Below are 21230 nucleotides of genomic sequence, written 5' to 3'. Positions count from 1 at the left end.
TTTCTCACTCCGTAGTTGGGTGTTTGGGAGCCTCGGATTCAGCCAGGGACACAGGAGGCCAGGGCTAGAAAGACCCTGGGAGGTTTCAGAATCCACCTCCCTCCCTCCTGTGTCAGGCTCACAATGGAGTGGACATTTGCCCAGGGTCCCACATCTGAGAGAGAGAGAAAATGTTTTCCAGTGTTTTCACAGAAAATGCACCCAAGATTCCAAGTAGCTCTGACTGCAAAGACGCGGCGCTTGCTCCCAGGTCCCATCTGTGCTCCACAGACTCCCAGGATCACTGAGCTCATTTCACTAACTGCCGCCAGTCCCCCGGGCTGGCTTCCTCTGCCCTACTTGCCACCACCCAGATAGGCAGGGCCTTGTGGCAGAGAACAGAGGCGGGGGGTGGGAAGAAGATCCCGCCAGGCCAGGTGGGCGTGCCCCCCCCCCCCCCGCAGACCCGCCCTGCTCCCAGCGCACCAGAGGCCCAGAGCCCCTTTAGTGCCTGCATAATGGATGTCTCTCTTCTTGGAAATCACCAGCCCATCCTACTTAATAACAACAAGAGAAGTCGGATGCGGGCGCTCTGCTCCTAAGGCTGGTCTCTGCCTCCTATCCCCCTTGGAGGAGGGGCGGCCGGGTGCTCACGCCGGGAGGAACTGGCTAGGTGTCTTTCTTCTGCCTCACAAAGACTGGGTGAGCATCTTTCCCCTCCCACCCTCAGACCGTCCTGCCGAGGGCTGGGGTACTGGGCCTCTGAACCATGCTCGGGGTGGATGGGGTGGGCAGGAAGAGCCTGGGTCAGGGAAGAGCCCTTTGCAGGGCTAAGGGGGTGGCCAGGGTGGGAGGGAGGGAGGGAAGCTGAGCTCCAAGCAAAGAGCAGAGGGCTTGGAGGCGAGAGGGTGGAATTCTAGGGGTGGAGGACTTGCCCTCACCCTCAGAATGACTCTCTCTGGTCACCAGAGACGGCCACGCGGGCATGGCCCGGTGACCTCCCCACTAACACACATCCATGCTCTTCACCGCGGTGTTCTTAGGCATCTTTAGGGGCTGGCTGACCATGGCGATTGTTAAGATTCAATTATTTCTGTACTGCTCTGTATTTCTATAAGGCTGCCTCACCCCCAATCCTCCCCTGAGTGCACCCTTTTGCCCTGCCACCCAGCCTCCTTCTGGGGCCCCTCCGACCTCCCCATGTCCAGCAAGGAACGGGCTCCTGCCGAACACATCAGGGGCTCCAGGCCGTTGCTGCAGTCCTGGCCATGCCGGGGATTGCAGAGTTTAATTTAAAGTCCCTTGGGGCCTTCTTTATCCTGGGCTGCTGGCTGCATGGCCGCCCGCTGATTTGCAGCCATGGGCATACGCCTTGTCTGCTTGTGGGGGTGAGCCAAGGATGTCAGCCTTGCTCCTGGGTGACCCGCAAGCTTAGGGGTAAGGAGCTGTCTTGGGGCATCCACGGAAAGCCTTGGGTCCGGAGAAGCTGCAGGGAGAAAGGGCTGGAAGTGGGGCGGGGGGGCACGTTCCTGGCAACCCCCTGAATGGTGAAGAAAGTTGAGAGTGAAAATTCTAATTGCGAATCCCACCGACAGCTTGAGTTTAAGGGAAAAGATGAGCTAAAATTAACCTAGCCAGTTAAAGAGCCAAAAATGCAATTTACTAATTAGCTTCAAATGGAAACGAGTCCAGTGATCATAAAGAGCTTTTCTAGTTACAAAATACAAAAAAAAAAAAAAAAGAGGTTGTTCCTCTCTTCGTACTGACATGCATTTTATATTCTGATACTGTTATATAATTAGGAATGTAGCCTGCTGGCATGGTGTCCAAGACAGGCAGAGAATCACAGCCCCCCTGAAAAGTTGCAGGAAGCTGTGTGTCCGCACATTTGCTAATTACAGAGCATCAGGAGGGATCCAGTCTGGGTTCTCAGGGTGTGCAGAGCTCACTGGGTGCCGAGACAAGGTCTCACACTGGAGTTCCTCTAGCTGGCACTGGGTGCCGAGGGGCTCAGAGGAGGGAGGGGGCATCTGGCAGGAAGGGAGGAGAGGGTCCCCAGAGAGGGAGGCATCCAAGATGACCCTTGAGAGGCGGTGACCGGGAAAATGCGGAGTGTATCCATCTGTTTGGGCTGCCATAACACGATACGACAGGCCAGGGGGCTTAGACAACAGAGATTTACTTTCTCTCAGTTCTGGAGGCTGGAAGGCGAAGATCGAGGTGCTGGCAAGTCTGATTTCTGGGGAGACTCTCTCCTGTCCTGCAGATAGCCACCTTGCCATGTACGCTTATATGGAGGAGATGAAAGCTCTGGTGTCTTCCTTCTCTTATAAATGGAGAAAATCCTATCACATGAGGGCCCTACCCTGTGACCTCATTTAACCTTGATTCCCTCTTTCTCTCCAAATGCAGGTGCATCAAGAGTTAGGGCTCCAATATAGGAAATTGGGGGGGACAAAATTCTGTCTGTAATAGGGAGCAATGGGAAGGAACAGCACGAAGTCTGAGATGGAACAGAGTGGGGGGTGTATCCAGAGAATGAAGGGGTCCGTGTCACAGGTGAGCAGGCTGAGGCGTGGGCAGACCCCGCACTGGAAGGTCTGGCCTGACCCCATCACAGCAGTTCCCAGGCCGGGCTTACTTTTTGGTCCCGGGCAGTGGGGAGCCACTGCGAACTTCTGAGCAGGCTAGTGATCGCGTTAAAGCTGCCTTTTAGCAGACCTACCTGGCCACCCTGTGGGAGATACATTTTCATTACTGTGGGATGCATTTTGTTGAATATCATTTTTGGACCCATTTGGAAGGCGTGCCTAAAACAGGGTCTAAATTATGAGCCTCTTCTCTTTCCCACATAATGGCAGAGTATTGGGGTAGCAACAAGGACTTTGAACACATTTATAGATTAATCTAGGACATTATAAATAGTCATCGCACAAAAGGTAACATTTGGAAGAAAGCGTTCTCTTAGCAAATTTGCATGATACAGTTTATGTTTCTACTCTTCCAACTAAAACAGATGGTTTTTCCAAACTATGGTTATCTTTTAAGAATATTTCCTGATGCTGTAATTTGGTGCAATAAAATGTCCTTTGGGCAAAAATAAAATCTTAGCAGGTAAAACAGCTGTTCATATATTAAATATGTAGAAAAGTGTGTCCTCGAGGTCCTTATAGATGGAGCTGAAAGGAGGAAGTTCTATCTATTATAAACGGAGAAAGTGTAAAAACCTGTGAAATTAATTAGTGCAGAATCCTGATGACGTATAGATGAACATTTTATTATCCCATTCATCGGATATGGTTAGTTTTTAATCAGTAAATGACATCATTAAGAATGCACATAATAATGTAATTAAGGACCGCATCACAGTATATGGTATATAAATGAATTCTAACTTGTTGTCATTAATAATATTGGTCATAAATTAATCCCCCTCTTCCCAAATAGCTATGTGCTGCCCATAAATTTGTTCTCAAACTACCTTTTCTGCCACCACCTCTGTTTCTCACCAGAGTGGCCAATATATGAAAATATGAGCTTACACATTGATATATTATGGGGATTTTTTTCCGACAGATTTATCATAAGGCCCTTTATATCAGAAGCTCCAGCCACATTGTCCCAAGCCTTCCACTGATTTTCAAATGCACAATTTAGAGTTCTTCAGAAACCCACCTACTATACAAAATCGAAGTAAAAAGGTACATAAATCTTTAACCTCCTTGAAGTTTTTCTTATTAAAAAGAAAGGTCCTTTAGAGGCAGGAACTAAGATTTTACCTTCATTGGCATGGCACCTGACTTTTAGAAGAAGGCTCACAGCAAATGTCTGTAGAATGAATGAATGAACGAACGAACTAAAGAACAAATAAATTGAAGCTTGGGAAGTTAGACTAAAATGCACATATGATTTTTAAACTTAATTTCAGTTCATTAAAGTCATACTGCACGTATTTTAAAAAATCAGGTAGTTCTACAAGACTTAATACAAAAAAATAGCAGTTAGCTTCCTTCACGCGCCATCCCCACATTCAAACCTCCCAGACCCAACTGCTACTTCCAAATATTGTATCTCTTCCTTTCAGTATGTATTTATCTTTCTTGAAATAGCATGGGTATACTGATTCTTCCTGATCTTCCAGGTTCAGGAATGTGTTACCTGTTAGTGTCCCACCATAGTGGATGAAGACCTAGCTCTTGTTCATGTGGCTCACTACACACCCACACATGCACACACACTTCTCCCCCTCTATCCAATGTAGTCATGTCATCATTTATTAGTAGTATTATTTAAGTATAAAAAACATAGTGGCATATTAGTTCCAGGTGTATACTATAATGATTCAACAATTCTATACATCAGTCAGTGCTCATCATGATAAGTGTATTCTTAATTCCCTTCACCTATTCCACCCATGCCCGCCCCCAGACCATCAGTTTGTTCTCTATAGCTAAGAGTCTGGTTTTTTGTCTCTTTTTTTCTTTGTTCATTTGTTTTGTTTCTTAAATTCCACATACGAGTAAAAGCATATGGTATTTTTCCTTCTCTGACTTATTTCCCTTGGCATTATACCCGCTAGACCCATCTGTGTTGTTGCAAATGGCAAGATTCCATTCTTTTTTATGGGTGCATCATATTCCATCATCTATCTATCTATCTATCTATCAATCAATCATCTTACCTCTTCTTTATCCATTCATTTGTTGGTGAACACTTGGGCTGTTTCCATATCTTGGCTACTGTGAATAATGCTGCAGTAAACATAGGGGCGCGTGTCTTTGTGAATTAGTGTTTTTGTTTTCTCTGGGTAAATACCCAGTAGTGGAATTACTGGGTCATATGGTAGTCCCATTTTTTAATTTTTTTGAGGAATCTCCATACTGTTTTCCGCAGTAATTGTACCAGTTTGCATTCCCACCAATCGTGCGCAAAGTTTCCTTTTTCTCCATGTCCTTGGCAACATTGTTCCTTGTGTTTTTGAGTCTAGCCATTCTGACAGGGGAGAGGTGATGCCGCATTGTGGTTTTGATTTGCATTTCCCTGATGATGAGTGATGTTGAGCATCTTTTCACATATCTGTTGGCCATCTGTATGTCTTGTTTGGAAAAAAGTCCATTTATGTTTTCTCGTTTTTTAATTGGATTATTTGGTTTTTTGGTTTTGAGTTGTATCCGTTCTTTATATATTTCGGATATTAACCCCTTATTGAATACATCATTTGCAAGTATCTTCTCCCATTCAGTAGGTTGTCTTTTTACATTGTTGATGGTTTCCTTTGCTATGCAGAAGATTTTTATTTTGGTGTAGTCCCCATAGTTTAATTTTGCTTTTGTTTCCCTTGCCAGAGAAGACATATTTAGAAAAATGTTTCTATGGCTGATATCAAAGAGATTATTGCCCAAGTGTTCTCTTCAAGGAATTTTATGCTTTCAGGTCTCACATTTAGGTCTTTAATCTATTTTGAGTTTATTTTTGTGTGTGGTGTGAGAAAGTGGTCCAGTTTCACTCTGCCTGTAGCTGTCCAGTTTTCCCAACATTTGTTGAGGAGACTGTCTTTTTCCCATTGCATGTTCTTGCCTCCTTTGTCATAGATTAATTGACCATATAAGCATGGGTTTATTTCTGGACTGTCTATTCTGTTCCATTGATCTATGTGTCTACTTTTGTGCCAGTACCCAACATTTTTTAAAAGATTTATTTAGTTAGGGAAGCCTGGGTGGCTCAGTCAGTTAAGCATCTGCCTTCAGCTCAGGTCATGATCCCAGGGCCCTGGGATCGAGCCCCGCATTGGGCTCCCTGCTCCGCGGGAGGCCTGCTTCTCCCTCTCCCACTCCCACTGCTTGGGTTCCATCCCTCCCTGTCTCCCCCTCTCTCTCTGTCAAATAAATAAATAAAATCTTAAAAAAAAATATTTATTTTTGAGAGAGAGAGAAAGAGAGAGAGCAAGCATGTGGGGGGGTAGGGGCAGAGGGAGAGAAAGAATACCAAGCAGACTCCCCACTGAGCACAGAGCCTCACTCGGGGCTCAATCCCATGACCCTGAAATCATGACCTGAGCTGAAATCAAGTGTCGGATGCCTAACCATGTGAGCCACCAAGGTGCCCCCCAAACTTTTTTGATTACTACAACTTTGTAGTATATCTTGAAATCTGGGATTGTAATACCTCCAGTTTTGTTTTTTTCAAGATTGCTTTGGCTATCTGGGGTCTTTTGTGGTTCCACACAAATTTTAGGATTATTAGTTCCAGTTCTGTGAAAAGTGTTATTGGTTCTTTGATAGGAATTGGATTGAATCTGTAGATCATTATGGGTAGTATGGGCATTTTAACAATATTGGTTTCCCCAATCCACGAGCATGGAATATCTTTCCATTTGTTTACATCATTTTCAATTTCTTCCATTAGTGTTTTATAGTTTTCAGAGTATAGTTCTTTTACCTCCTTGGTTAAGTTTATGTCATGTCATTATTTTTCTATTTGATCACTATGTGTTTATATTATTCTGATGATGAAATGCTCTCCAAGGCTAAGCCATGTGGCATATGATTCCTTTCTTCTACATTTTTTTGTTTTCCTGGAATAACTAACTGTCTTTGGTTTTGCATGTATCTATCACTAAGTCATCCCCCAATACTCTGGCTTATGTGTAAATCTCCTTTCAATAGTTTCTGGTTTCATCTTCTTGGTGGCATTTCTCCAGCACCTCTTGTCCTCGGGCTGGTATCTGATTGGCTACCTACTAGCACGACTGTTACTGTGCATTGCACGGTTGATGTCTTGAGGTTTCTCATCCCATTTTCCTGGGGATTCCTTTCACCTCTCTCCTGGATCTGATTCCTTGTTTTTTTGGATCCTATGTCTTTTTCTTTCTTGGCAAATCCCTCATTTTGGTGGAGCACATCCTGCAGTAGTTTCCTGAGAAAGGAGGCACACAAGAGCTAAGTTTTTGAGAGCTTGCAGGACTGAAAATATATTTAGTCTATTCACACACCTGATTTGATGGTTTGTCTGGGCCTGTGATCATAAGTTGAAAACAAGCACCCTTGCAAAACTTACTTTTTGCATTTCTTTATCATCAGAAGGCAATGAGCTCTGCTCATTGCTACTCGGAAATCCAAGGCCATTCTGATTCTTGATCCTTTGTCTGAGACCTATTGTTCTCCCTGGAAGCTTTCTTTTTCTTTTTCTTTTTCTTTTTTTAAATTATTTATTCAACAGAGAGAGTGAGAGGGTACAAGCAGGGGGAGCAGTAGAGGGAGAGGAAGAAGCAGGCTTCCCGCTGAGCAGGGAGCCCGATGCAGGACTCAATCCCAGGACCCTGAGATCATGACCTGAGCTGAAGGCAGATGCCCAGCTATCTGAGCCACCCAGGCACCCCCTCCCTGGAAGCTTTCTGAATGATTTCCGTATCCCCAGTGTTCTAAAGTGTCACAGGATAGAAATTTGGTTCTCTCTCCGTTGTGTTGAGCATTTAGTAGGTCCTTTCAGTCTAGGAATCCGTGTCCCTTTGTTCTGGGAATTTTTCTTGAATTATTTCTTTGGTGATTTCTCTTCCTCTAATTCTGTTTTTGCTTTCTGAAACTCCTGTTTTCAGACTGAACCTCCCCATATGATTACTAGATTTTTTTTCTCCTGTATTCTGTATTGCTCTGTCTTTTTGTGCTATTTTTCTGGGAGACTTCCTTAACTCTACTTAGACTCTTCTGTGGACATTTTATTTCTATGGTCATATTTTAATTTCCCAAAACTCTCTTTTATCATCTGACTTTAGCCTCTTGTCCTTATCTTGTGGCTGCAATAACTTGACTCGTTGAGGATGTCAATGATTGTTTTATTTCCTACTGTTCTCTGTGTTGTCTGTTTCCTCATACCCTCCCCCTTTTATCCTTTTGTATTTTCTCAAGTGTTTAGAGACTTTGGCTCTCCAGTCACATTTTAGAGAGGAACATTCAACAATTGTCTGGAGGTTGGAGTCCTCCGATGAGGCTTGTCAACAGGAGGACCTCCCTGTGATTTCTGACCTTCCCCACCTCCCGGTCTTTCCCTAAAGAAGGGTCTTCCATACTCTGCTCTAGAGAGTAGATACTTGGCTGCCAGGATTCCCGGAGCTGAGCGTAGGAAGGGACTGGGGTGATGGCTCCTCATTCGGCTTTAGGCGATCGCGTCTTTCTCATCTTCAGGATGGTGCCACCTGGTATCTGTTGGTGCAGAGAACCCCTTAGTTCCCCTGTTGCAGAGATTAAGCCTCTAATCTTCTGCAGGGAGAGGAAGGGCTTTGGGAAGGGGGTCTAACTGCTTATGTCATAGTCACCTTGGGCTGCCATAACAAAACACCTTTACAGGCAGGGGGACTTACACAACAGAAATTTATTTGCTCCCAGTCCTGGAGGCTGGGAGTCCGAGATCAGGGTGCCAGCAGCGTTGGTTCCTGGTGGGGGCCCGCTTCCTGGTCTTCCTGCGGTGTCCTCACATGGTGGAGATGGAGAGGGAGGTGGGGAGAGAGAGATCTTCCTCTTATAAAGCCTCCAATCCTATCAGATTAGGGCCCACCATTATGACCTCATTTCACCCTAATTACTCCCTAGAGCCCTGTCTGCACACACAGCCGCTTTAGGGCTTCAGGAATTCAAGGACACACAGTTTTCTGTCCGTAGCAGCTTCCTAGGCACACTTTTGGCCGATCGTCCTGTTTCCAGCCTCTCCTGTGCCCCTCATTTCCGTAGGTGCTGGTGCTGTCAGTTTTTGAATCTTTTGGGGGCTCTGCGGTGGCAAATGGGGGGCTTGTTGGTTGCTCCAGCTTTACTGGTCTCTGCTGCAGCTTGCTGGGGGCACACGAGCCCCGACCTGCGCTGTCCTGTTCCCCAGCTTGCGGTTCTGCGGAGGTCCTCTCCTTCCATCCTCTCTGCCTGTGAGTGTGAGGAGCTTCCGCAGAACATGCCTGGTTTGCCACCTTTCCCGGGAAAGCCCCCGTTAGATCTTTACAAGGACAGTTATGTTGCCAACAAATACCTGTTGAACAAATGAACGAAACCTCACCTTTTTTTGTGGCTTTACACCCCTCTCATCCTTCTGACCCCCCCTCCCAGAAGACGTGCCCTCCCTCCTTCTGCCCAAGGAGACTCTCCCGCATACCATGTCCTCTGGAAGCCGCTCCCAGCAGCCACCTCCCACCTCCTTGAATCGAAACCAACTTCCCCTCCTCAGGCTCTTCCTTCCTCCCAACTGGGCTTGCTCTTCCCGTCCTGACAAAGTCCCCCCTGGCCATGCTGCCCCGGAGGTGGGTTTTCCTGCTCTTTTCTCCTCTTCCTGTGTGACTGTCTGATCCTGGCCACCTCCAGCCCTCAGACCTTGCCACCGCTCAGCTGTCCAGCTTCTGTGTCCCCAGTGGCATCCTCACTGCCAAAGCCATGGCCTTCTCCCTGTGCCCCCCCACACTTCCTGACAACCCACTCTGCCCCCGACTCCTTGTCTCTTAGAAGACATCCTCCCTCGGTGTCCCCTGAATCAGCAACCTGGTCTGACCAGCCCATTCCCTACCCACCTGGGAGGCCGGCACCCAGGCCCTCACCATCTCATTCAGAAATACGCTAGGCATCCACTGGTTTGTTTCCATGTCCTCAGGGTGCCCTGAGTCCAGTTTACATGCTCCCCCATCAGCCTTCCTGAAGCACAGCCTCAGTGTGTGGTGTTCAAGGGGCTTCCTACTGCCCATGGGCCGAGTCCAACCCCTTCGTAGGTAGGGGCTCCCAGACCCTCTGCAGTGGAGCCTCCAGTTTGACCTCCGCAGCCCATGCTTGACTTGAACAGAGCTGGATGGTGTATCATTTCCCAGACACGCTGGGCATGCTTTGCTAGCCTCTTCCCTGAATGGCTTTCCCTCCTCCTCCCACTGTCTCGTCTCCCAGGCCATCCATCTACCCACGGTTCCTCTCCATCTGCCCCAGCCACTGGGGGTGCAGTAGTCCTCATGCCTTCACTTGTCCCAGGCAGCAAAGACTTTCTGCATGCATACTATGGGTAAGGTGCAGTTGGACCTCAGGGCTGCACCCTACAGGATGTCCGAGGCCCCACCCTATCTCGGGGTGTTCTTCCTTCCTGTGAGCAACTGGTGTCAGCTTTTATTCTTGAGTAAAGTCTTCCCTTCCTTCCCCCTCGGTTCTTATCTCATCCTCAGCTGCAGAGGGAATAGTTCAGAACAGAAGAGGGAAGGTTTGGGCCTGACAGGACCAGATTTAAATCTTGTCTCCACCATTCACCAGCCCCATGACCTCAGCTGGGCACCTGCCTCTCTGCTCACAGGGGAGTTTATTTATTTATTTATTTATTTATTTTAGAGTCTGCTCAAGAGAGCGGGGGTGGGGAGGTGGAGGAGGAGCAAGGGAGAGGGAGAAGCAGACTCCGTGCTGAGTCCAGAGCCTGATGCGGGGCTTGATCCCATGACCCTGAGATCATGACCTGAGCCGAAATCAAGAGTCAGACACTGAGATACCTGGGCGACCCCCTGTGTGTAAAACTGAGGCAGTACTACCTACCCCACAGGCTTGTAGTTTGGGCTGGAGCTGATACACGAATGGCAACTGGCACATATCTCTGATGGGCTCCTGTGTGCCTTGGTCCCCTCCTGTATGTTTGCTGTGTTCCTATGCGTATGCTCTCTCCTAGACCGTGAGACCCCCAGGGGGTGGGCTGGTGCCTTATTCCCCTTTGTGTCCTCTGTTCCCAGCAGAGTAGTCACTTATTGTGTGCGAGGGAGTGAACCAATGGTCAGCACCCTGTCTGTGATGAAGAGCACAGTGAATAAGCCATGATTGAGGGAGGGGCAGCACTGTCTTACCAGTGATCTCTAATCAGAAGACCCTTTAACCCTTTGCCTTAATCACTGGGATAACTAAAGTCCAAAGGTAAATATTTTAGCAAGGCTTCCAGGACCCTTGGTTAATTACAAATGAGTACTGTGTATCTAGCCCACAGAGATGTGAAAGCCCATGCCAGGGGTGGTGCGAAACCTCAGAAACCAGGCAAACCTCAGAAACAGGTCTTTTACCTGGCATTCCAGAAAAATATTCAGATTTCTGGCAACTTTCTTGCAACTTTGATGCCAGGAGTTAGCTTAATAAGGTAGCACTTTCAATATACCTGTGTGAATCTCAATAATTTTTAAAACATACAATATGGATAGATTCTAAGTCTTTCCATGCTAGCTGGGATTACCATATAATTTGTCATCCAAACCAGAATACTCCAGAGTCCTAGGGGGACTACTGATAACCCAGGGCACAGACACAAATCCAGCTGCCCCAGCACTCTGGGATGAATAGTCGACCTAATACTGGTGTATTTACTCTGTGGTTAGTCGGTGATATGCCAAAAACTGCCATAAAACCTCTCGGGTAACACAATGGAGAAAATGAACACAAATTCCCAAAAATGACGTCGTTCAGTGGAGCTGTTGCAATGGAGATTTTGTTTGCAATCGGCTGCAACACCTGTATAACTCTATGAATCACAATCACAATGCCGAGTTTCCTAAATGAAACAAAATTTTTAAAAGGGAAAACTGAATATGACTTTTAAATTTCCACTTCATTTCAGACACTTCCAAATATGTAAATTATTTTGATGGAGGCAAATCATCAAGAGTGCTTTTGAAGGAATGACCTGAGAGAAAAAAGCCATGGGTTGCTCAGATCACAAGGAGTTTTCATGTCCATCTGGACTATGAACACATTAAGTGTGGAAGGCTCAGACGTTTGTGGTTCCACGGCGCCAACAGTTCGATGATAGGGTAATGAGCCTGGAGAGGCCCCTGATAAGGCTGTGTGTGCTGTTCCACAGCCAGCGCTTCTCACCCGCCCCAGCCTGGCCAGGACAGGTGGTGCACAGGTAGTCAGGAGCCAGGTTCGTCCACGGCAGCTGACTCACCTTTGTGAGATGAGCTATAGATCTGCTTCCAAACGTGAGGATGAGGCTCCCAGGAGCGAGGCCAGGGCGAGTGCTATGAAGGCATCGTGTTGGCTGCTGGGGGGCTGGTGAATGAACACAAAGAACAGTGAGAGGAACAGGGGCCATGAAGGACTCTGAAAGCCATCTGCCTATTCTGGACTTTGCTTTGTGGGTTTCTTTCTCTCCCATAAGGAGAAGAGTTGTAAAACTGGAAAGAGTAGAAGAAACATCCCTGGAGGAATTGTCAAGAGCCCAAAGAGAGGTGAGAAACGGTGGGGGCTCTTTAGTTACTGCGAATACGTTCTCTCTGGGCCTTGACAAACCATCTCAAACCTCACCAGATGGGCATTGCAGAAAACTGAAAAGGGAAAAATATCATAATTCTCCCCAAAGCAGAAAAAGTTGGCTTCTGGAAAATATGGATGATAAATTTGTTATTAATATTGGTTCTGAGCAAAAATGTTAACAGATCTTTGAGGAGCTAGTGTGCATGAACTTGGAAGGGAATGCGGTCCCTAAGAGCCAAACCAACTTTGTTCTCCCTTTCTCACGGCGTTACCAGACTGGATTTACAAAGCACTCGTAAAGATCCTTCACAAAACACTGTGCATGTTAGAGAAAAATGGGCTGGGTAAACAAACAGCTGGGACAATTTGATGTTTAGTTGGACAAACATATTTAAGGTATGGGTAAATAGATCACTGGAGATGCGGAGCTCAGAGCTCCACCCCCTTCTGTGCTGTGGATGCGTTTGTCAATTACAAGGATGTTGCCCACAGTAAAGGATTTGTTACCACACACTCCTCGCCCTCAGAATGCTGATGCGTTAGACGCCAGATTTCAGAGTTTAAAGATTTGGGTTGGCTAAGAGGATGGATTGGAACCAACAACGTGACATTTAACAGGGGTAAAGATAAATTTTCTTTAGATTTTTTTTTTAATCGATTAGCTCAATACAGGATGGAGAAGACCCAACAGCAGTTCATTTGAAAAGACTGATAGGTTTGTAATTGACCGGAAGTCCAACATGAACCAACAGTATATATCCTGACTGCTCAAAAAGAAAAAATAAATCAATACGGACTTTGCTTGCATTAACGGAATCATAATATCTAAGTTGTTAAAGGGAAAGGCCACACAGTTCTGTCCTCTGAGGTTATTGTATTCAGTTCTGGGGTGCCAGGATTCAGAAGAAAAGAGCCCAGTTGAGTGAGGTGGGCATCTCTTCAGACAAGGGATTGAGAAACTATGTCACGGGATGGCCAGGGAGGAAATGGAGGGCTTCAGCCTGGAGAGCAGGAGCGCTCTCTTCAAAGCATTTGAAAGCCTATTGTGTGTCATGAGCAACTGATTTTGTCTAGCTGATTCATTCATTCATTCACTCAGCGTGTTCTCAGTGCCAACTATGTCCAGCACGAGGGGTGTTTGGGGCATCTAATCTCCTGGAAGAGATGGACACACACACACACACACACACACACACACACACACACACACACACACACACACAAGTTCTTACAAGGCAAGGCCACTTAACATAAGGGATACAGTAAAGTACCAGCAGATGTTGGAAGCGTAGCAGACAGGATTGCTCGGCTTCTGTGGTGGCGGGCGGGGGAAGGCAGGCATTCAGGGCTGGGGCATGGGCAGATGTCCAGAGCATTCAAGTGCATGGCATGACTCAGAGTCATGAACCGGAGCTGCCGATAGCGTGGTGCAGCCGGAGTGTGTCAGATGCCAAAGACAGCATTTGCCTCAGGAACCCAGACACACTTGAAGTCTGTGCCAAGATATTTGCACTTAGTGGGGCAGGCAACAGAGAATGAAATGCCATCATTAACCCCTCTCTGGGCCAGTTAACCCTGAAATCACGAAACAGAGCTGGGAAAGCGGGACACAAGCTGTGATTGCAGCGTCCCAGAACAGACAACCTGCACCAGGACCGTGGAGATGAAATCGACCCAACAAAAGTGGAATCTCTGAAGGATGCCTTGGGGAAGGCGATTTGGGATAAAAATAACCAGCAATCTTTTCAATAATTCAAGCTCTTCAACTTTGAAATGGCCGAGGGACCATTTGTCAGGGATGTTGTAAAGAAATACAGCTGTATTGGCAGGCAGGTGGGAGACCACAGAGTTTAATGTTCTTTACTGATGCTAGGAATCTCTGATTACCTCTCGTTTTATGGAGTGACAATCTTATCATAGGAAGTGTATTTTGTATTTCAATATCAGTAATGAATGGTATCCTCAATCTATGGAATAGCCAGTTCTTGACTTTGGGATTCTTTATTAACTATGTTTGTTTGCCAGGGCAGCTGTAACCAAGTTCTACACACTGGGGTAGGGCTTACGCAGCAGAAATTGACTGTCTCGTTGCTCTGGAGGCTAGAAGTCCAAAATCAAGGTGAAGGCTTGGTTGCCTCCTTCTGAGGGCCACGAGGGAAGGATCTGTCCCGGGCCTCTCTGCTTGGTTTGCCGACGACTGTCTTATTCCCTGTGTCGTCACGTGGTCTTCCCTCTGTGTGGGTCTGTGTCCTGGCCCCTTTTTCGTACGTGGACATCAGTCCTATTGGATGAGGACCCACCCGAACGACCTCATTTTAACTTCATTACCTCTGCAAAGACCCTGCCTCCAAAGAAGGTCACATTCCGAGGTGCTAGAGGTTAGTACTTCAACATATGAATTTGGGACCGACACAGTTTAACCCCCAACACTCACCTAAGGGCAACTTGCCTTTGCTCTTAGAATATAGCAGAACCCCCATGTGAGCAGGCCACTCTTCCTGCCTGGGTGACCTTCTCAGTTCCTGGGTCCTGATCTGGTCGAGCGGCTTCCCCTGCTCTGATTTCCTCTTTCACCTTCAGTCCGGTGTTCACGCTCTCTGGAATAATCTAGCACTTATCACGATTCGTTATTATGTGCCTGAACGTCTCCTCGACTTTGTCACCTCTAGGGAGAAACACATTTTACACCACGACCCAGCACACACTCCAAGTAAAAACCAATGTTTCGAGTAAAAACTCTCATTCTTAGTAAGTTCAGTGTATTCTGATATTTCCTATTCCATTTCATTTTTAATTGGTTTTAAAATATGCATAAAATTTGCCATTTTAGCTTTTAAGTGCACAGTTCAGTGGTAGTAAGGACAATAACCCTGTTGTGCAACCAGCACCACCATCCATCTCCAGAACTTTCTCATCATTCCAAACTGAAACTGTGTCCCCATGAAACACTCATTTCCCATCCTCCTCAGCCCCTGGTGCCCACCATTCGACTTCTATCTCTATGAACTTGGTTCTTCTAGGGACCACATGTAAGTCCCATCATGCAGTATTTTGTCTTTTTGTGACTGGCTTCTTTCACTTAGCATAAGGTCCTCAAGGTTCATCCACACTGTAGCAGATGTCAGAATGTCCTTTCTTTGTATCTTATTTATTTTTAAAAAGATCTTATTTAGGGGCGCCTGGGTGGCTCAGTCGTTAAGCGTCTGCCTTCGGCTCAGGTCCTGGTCCCAGGGTCCTGGGATCGAGCCCCGCATCGGGCTCCCTGCTCGGCGGGAAGCCTGCTTCTCCCTCTCCCACTCCCCCTGCTTGTGTTCCCTCTCTCACTGTGTCTCTCTCTGTCAAATAAGTAAAATCTTTTAAAAAAAAGTATTCCTTTAAAAATAAAAAGATTTTCTTTCTTTCTTTCTTTCTTTCTTTCTTTCTTCCTTTCTTTCTTTTTCTTTCTTTCTTTCTTTCTTTCTTTCTTTCTTTCTTTCTTTCTTTCTTTCTTTCTTCCTTTCTTCCTTTCTTCCTTTCTTCCTTTCTTCCTTTCTTCCTTTCTTCCTTTCTTCCTTTCTTCCTTTCTTCCTTTCTTCCTTTCTTCCTTTCTTCCTTTCTTCCTTTCTTCCTTCTTTCTTTCTTTCGCATGCACACGAGCAGGGGGACAGGCAGAGGGAGAGAATCCCGAGCAGACTCTGAGCTGAGCCGGATGTGGGGCTCGATCTCACGACCCTGAGCCAAAATTGAGAAATCAAGAGTAGGGCACTTAATAACTGACTGAGCCACTCAGGGCGCCCCTGTCCCTCCTTTTTAAAACTGAGTAATATTCCACCGTATGTACCTATCACATCTGGTTTATCCATTCATCTTTCGATGGACACTTGGGGTGTTTCCACATTTTGGCTCTTGTGAATAATGCCGCTATGAACATGGGTGTGCAAATACCTCTTCAAGACCCTGCTTTCAATTCCTTTGGGTATATACCCAGAAGTAGAATTTTCTGCTTCATTCGTTAAAGTGCACATATGGCTCTTTACAACCACTACACACGGCCGCCTGCAGTTTAGAAAGGACTGTGTTCCGCAGCCGTATTCCCAGCCCCAAGCACGGTGCCTGGCACTGGATAAGCTATTTTTGGAGACATGCTGAATTAAACAATAGATACACAAGCTACATTTCTGGGTAATTTTAAAAATTACTTCTCTACGAATAAAGGCTACAGAGCTCCCATTTTCCTTTCTCTTTTTTCACACACTGTACAATATGCTGCTCTTAATGCCACTGAATGCTATGGTTATATTGTCCTAGAGAGAGTACATCACTCATTACAATGACAACAGTTCTTGGTCTTGGGCCATAAATTATCTCAAAATGACATGGAAGAACAATCTGTTAAGATGTTTGGGCGCAAAAATCACACATGATTAAGCGTTCAGAGGTTTTTCTTGGACTTCCCCGCATGGATCTTTTTCAGTGTGGTGTAGATTATACCTAATTGACTTAACATGTGTATCCTTGTAATTATCCTAAATTTTGCTTTTTTTAGAGTGAGCTTTTGCCATCGTGGGAAAAACACAGCCGTTAAGTATTCTAGGTTAAGAGTGTGATAACGATCTTTATCATCTCAAAAGCAAGTGGACTGAGTTCTTCATTGTTATTTGTAATTTTGCTCTTAGCAAAAGTAAAATCTTCTACGAAAACCTCCAGCTCAATTTCTCTCCTGCCCCACTTCTGAATTTTCTTTGTTCTTAACTCTTCTTAGCTGTGGTCCAATAGCATACCTTGAACACGATAAATCAAGAATATTAACATTCTCGGGGCGCCTGGGTGGCTCAGCCATTAAGCGTCTGCCTTCGGCTCAGGTCATGATCCCAGGGTCCTGGGATCGAGCCCCGAATCGGGCTCCTTGCTCCACGGGAAGCCTGCTTCTCCCTCTCCCACTCCCTCTGCTTGTGTTCCTGCTCTTGCTGTGTCTCTCTCTGTCAAATAAATAAATAAAATCTTTAAAAAAAAGAATATTAACATTCTTAAGAAGAACCATCTTTTAATCATTTATTCATAATCATTTCCTTTCCAGTTTGAAGAATGCCACAGTCAGCTTTTTATAGCAATTATCCGCAAAGTGGAGTAGATGTAGCATTAAGACTGGATTCGAAGGGGAGAAGGTGGGAAATGAGAATACAGACAAGGGCAAAGATCAAAGTGCACCTGCGTTCAGTCTTGCCCTTGGAAAGCCCCTTCTCTATAGCACCTGCCTCTTGCTTTAGAGATGCACAGGGTCCACCTGTTTGGGCAGTGGCAGGGGTGGCTTTATGTTACCCTTCTGCCTCCACCGCCCTCTGTAGTTGGCCCGCATTTCCTTTCCCTGCCAAAGTTCTCAAATGTGCATCTACGTGTGCTCTCCTTTTGATGACCAGCAGCCCGGCTCCCATCCCCCTGTTCACCAAGATGCTCCAGGCTACCTGGCAAGCCCTCTGCCACCAGATGGAAGGGCCTTTGCCCAGCCTCGTCCTCCTTGACCCGTCCTGCAGAGGATCCTGTGAAAATGCCCACCTCTCTGCCACTTTCTGTGCTCCTAGTTTAATGAGACAATATCCTGTGCAGGTTTCCTGCCTCTCTTTCCTGAGGCTCCTTTGGAATTTCTCTCCTCCCGTCCCAAGGCCCCGCCCAACTTCTGTTGATTTACCCTCCTCACCTTTGAAAGTTCATTAACAACCTCTACCCACGCCCTCTCAAGTCTCCAAATGCTCCTAGCATTTTTAGTGGGATGCTTGCGGTCCGGTCCTCTCTCGGTTCTCCTGCCTCTCCAGCGGTCTGTCCTATGGCGGCGAGGGCCCTCTGGCCGATCCCTCTGACTGGACGGTGCTCAGGCCCCGCCCCACCAGCTCCGGGCCCCGGCCCCCGCTGTCCTGTCCACACACACTCATCTCTCTAATGCAGCTCCAGCAGCCACTGGCTGGTGTGCAAGCCTCTCACTTCCCTCCTCCACCTGCCACCAGCTGTGTTCAGCTCCTCTGCGGGCCCTTGGGGCCTCTCCTACCTGCCCCCCCACCCAGTGCCATCTCATTTCCCACCCGTCTGCAATACAAGCTCTTCACTCCTCTCAGAGCAGTCCTTTGGCCTGTCGCCAGACCCAGGATCACTCATGCTGTCCTTCCCACTGTCCTTCAAGTTCTGGGGCACAGTCCAACCGACCCCTGCAGCCCCTCATGGTCCCACATGCATTTTCCATGTTAACAATCCCTCTTGTCCTCTGTGCTTGGTCTCCCTGACCAGGTCAGGGGAAAGGTCTTCAACCTCCCTTCTGCCCACAGCATCCACTACCAGTCGTGGCTAACCCACATGCCCAACGTGCCACTTGCCGTGTGGAGCCCGGGCCCTGAGCCCACACGCGTTCCTGACGGTAACTTTCTACGCATTTCACCTACAGGGTGTTCCACCCCTATCGGTGAATACCTACAACTTGAAACCATTCAGACATGTAAGTGAGTTAGAACATGTAAGCGGATCACGTGTCGTTATGAGGCGGAAGGGAATTGTCAGTGTTGTGTGGCAAGCGGCACAAATGTTGGCAGTATCTTCTGCACTCGGCCAGAGGATCACCCAGCGCATGTATTCTTCTCTCCATTTCCCAGCACCCGAACTTCAGGCGGAGCGTGGTAGAACTCCAGTCATTAAAGCAGCGTGCGTGTGTGTATGTGTGTGTGTGCGTGTGCGCGTGCGCGTGCGCGCGCGCCGGAAAAGTTACAGAATGCCGGGGCTGGGTGTCTCTCCTGCTACGGAAATTCGTCGGAACTCGCTGTCTTCCTGAGAATGCACACAGCTCTCCCCGGCTCCTGGAACCAGTTAACAAGTGTGTAATGTGACAAATCTGTGCCGCAGGGGCTGATCAGAGGGGAAGGAGCGGAGCAGATGCCGCTCCCTCCCAGGCCGCCCAGACTCTGCGGCCCGATGTGGATGAGCCGCGGCCTCTGTTTGAAGTGGGAGGCCGCATCCCTCTCCGCCCGTGAGCAGAGGGCCAAGCGGAGTCACCACCCCGTGCTAACCCTCCCTCCGGGTAGGGCCTCGCCGCGGCGGAGGGCGTGCGGGGAGAGGGGCGCGCCGCGGCCGGAGGACGTGGCCAAAAGTGGAGCTGCTCCAGGGGACCACGCGGCCGAAATGGGCTCGCGCGCTGTCCATGTTTGGTCCTGGAGCGGCCGGCGGGCGCGGGGATGGAGCCTCCCGGGAGCGCGGGCCTTGGCGCCCGCAGGGGAGGGCTCCCCCGGCCGGGGCGGCGCCCCGCTCCCTTCGCGCCCGCCCCGCCGCTCCCTTTGTCCCCGCGCGCCCCCCCCACCCTGCGTCCCGCCCTCCCGGGGGCTCCCCGGCCGCGCTAGGAGGCGGGGCCCGGCAGCGGCGCCCCCCCAGCCCCCCCGCAGGCCTCCCGCGCGCCGGGACCGGGAGGGCCGGCCGCGCCCCCGGCTCCCGGCCCCCGGCCCCCGGCCCCGCCCCTCCGCCCCACCGAGACCGCCCCCTGGCGGGCAGCGCGGGCAGTGCCGGCAGTGCCGGCGTCGGGCCCGCGCGGCGGTGGCGGCGGCGGCGGCGGCAGGCCCGGGGTTGCCATGGTAACCGGCCGCGGCCGCCGCCACAGCAGGGCCGGCCCCAGCGCCAGCGCCGGCCGCGGCTCGGCTCGGCTCAGTGTGGGGGTGAGCGGCGGCGGCGCGGCCGGGCCGGGGGAGCAGGCGCGGCCCGGCGGCCTCAGCATGGAGGACGGCTTCTCGAGCTACAGCAGCCTGTACGACACGTCCTCGCTGCTCCAGTTCTGCAACGGTGAGGGGCGGCGGCCGGGAGGGCGGGGGCCGCGGCGGCGGAGCCGGGCCGCGGGGCGAGGCCGGGGCCGGGAGGCCGCGCAAAGTTGCGGCGGAGGCGCGCGGTTCCCGCCGCCGCGGGCGCATTGTGCAGGCCAGCGGGCCGCGCCTGGCTCGCCCCCGCCGCCCGCGCCCCGCGCCCTCCCGGCCCCGCGTCCGCGTCCGCGCCCGCGCCCGGCTCCCCCGGTGCGCGCGGGCGGCCGGTGCCGGGGACCCGCGGAGCGAGCGCACGGGGCCGGGCGGCGCGTGGGGAGGCCGGGCGGCCGCGGGCGCGGGGACGTGTTGCTCGCCCGCTGCCCGACTCGGGTCCGCCTGCAAGGCTCTGCGGGAGGAACTCGGAAAACAAATCACTTAGGAGCAGAACATTCCTGGGAGATGTGCGCGGTGTTTGTGGCAGCTGGACCCTCAGGGGCCGTTCAGTGCTACTTTCGTGAAATCGCCCCCGTGCAACGCAGTGCACAGGCGGAGTGAAACCTGGCTGGAAAGTGCTTGCACTATTTATTTTGTTTATGGGATAGTAGATTTTTTTTTTTTACAAGAAGACAGTAATAACTGGCAATATGGCATCTTTTACAAAATGTAAAATCCTACGTGCTTGAAAGATTTTAGTCTCACTAGCAGGGTTGATAAAGATTTTCACATCACACAGCATATTTTATGAGAACACGATGTATGATAATTCATGCACAAAAGTTAACCAGTTTTTTTTTTTCTACGTTGGATTTGTTGCTTTATCAGAGGATCCCAAAAGTTTGTTAAAGAAGAAACAATGCGTATTTTATAGAATTTGCCTATAGTGGGATCGAAATAATTTGGAATTCTAGAGGCATTGACAACTTGAGCAATTTATTATTGCAATTGTAATAGTGATTTAGGGGAACTTTTCTAGCTCTTCGACACCTGTTTGCAAATAGGAGGTATTTGCTGTAGCAATAAAGATGACTGAGTGTAGATTCTTCCTCTAACGATATTTTAATCTCGGATGGAATTGATTATTGTCTTTTTTTCATGGAAGAGTTTTTCTGATAGTTTTAGCAGTGATTTAATTTTCATGTTAATCACATGCAGGCCTTCGTTAAATTGGTAATGTTCTCTTCAGTGGAATGAAAGTTTTTACTCTCCAGATGTAACAGCAGTTTCCCAGAGCAGAGCCCCTGTGTTTTTGGTTCTCTGAACGTATTGAAGGCAGATAGAATGT

General features: G+C 48.7%; 1 protein-coding gene across 4 annotated transcripts in view; it reads left to right on the top strand.

The window, feature by feature from the left end:
* Positions 1-21230, top strand: part of EML1 (EMAP like 1) — a 177808-nt gene that overhangs the window by 31523 nt on the left and 125055 nt on the right. The window contains exon 1 of one of the 4 annotated variants that reach the window (XM_027571728.2): positions 18931-19041. The exons of 1 other annotated variant lie outside the window; for it this stretch is intronic. In XM_027571728.2, the coding sequence (XP_027427529.1) occupies positions 19002-19041 (40 nt within the window). In that variant the 5' untranslated portion in view covers positions 18931-19001. Of the gene's footprint in view, positions 1-18930; positions 19042-19843; positions 19995-21230 lie in introns of those variants that run through there. 2 more of the 4 variants (XM_027571727.2, XM_027571730.2) reach the window with 2 other exon arrangements.

This window comes from Zalophus californianus, chromosome 6 (assembly GCF_009762305.2).
Source record: "Zalophus californianus isolate mZalCal1 chromosome 6, mZalCal1.pri.v2, whole genome shotgun sequence".
NCBI classification, from domain to species: Eukaryota; Metazoa; Chordata; class Mammalia; order Carnivora; family Otariidae; genus Zalophus; species Zalophus californianus.
The sequence above is the reverse complement of the archived record's forward strand: the minus strand, read 5'-3'. Positions and strand labels throughout refer to the sequence as shown.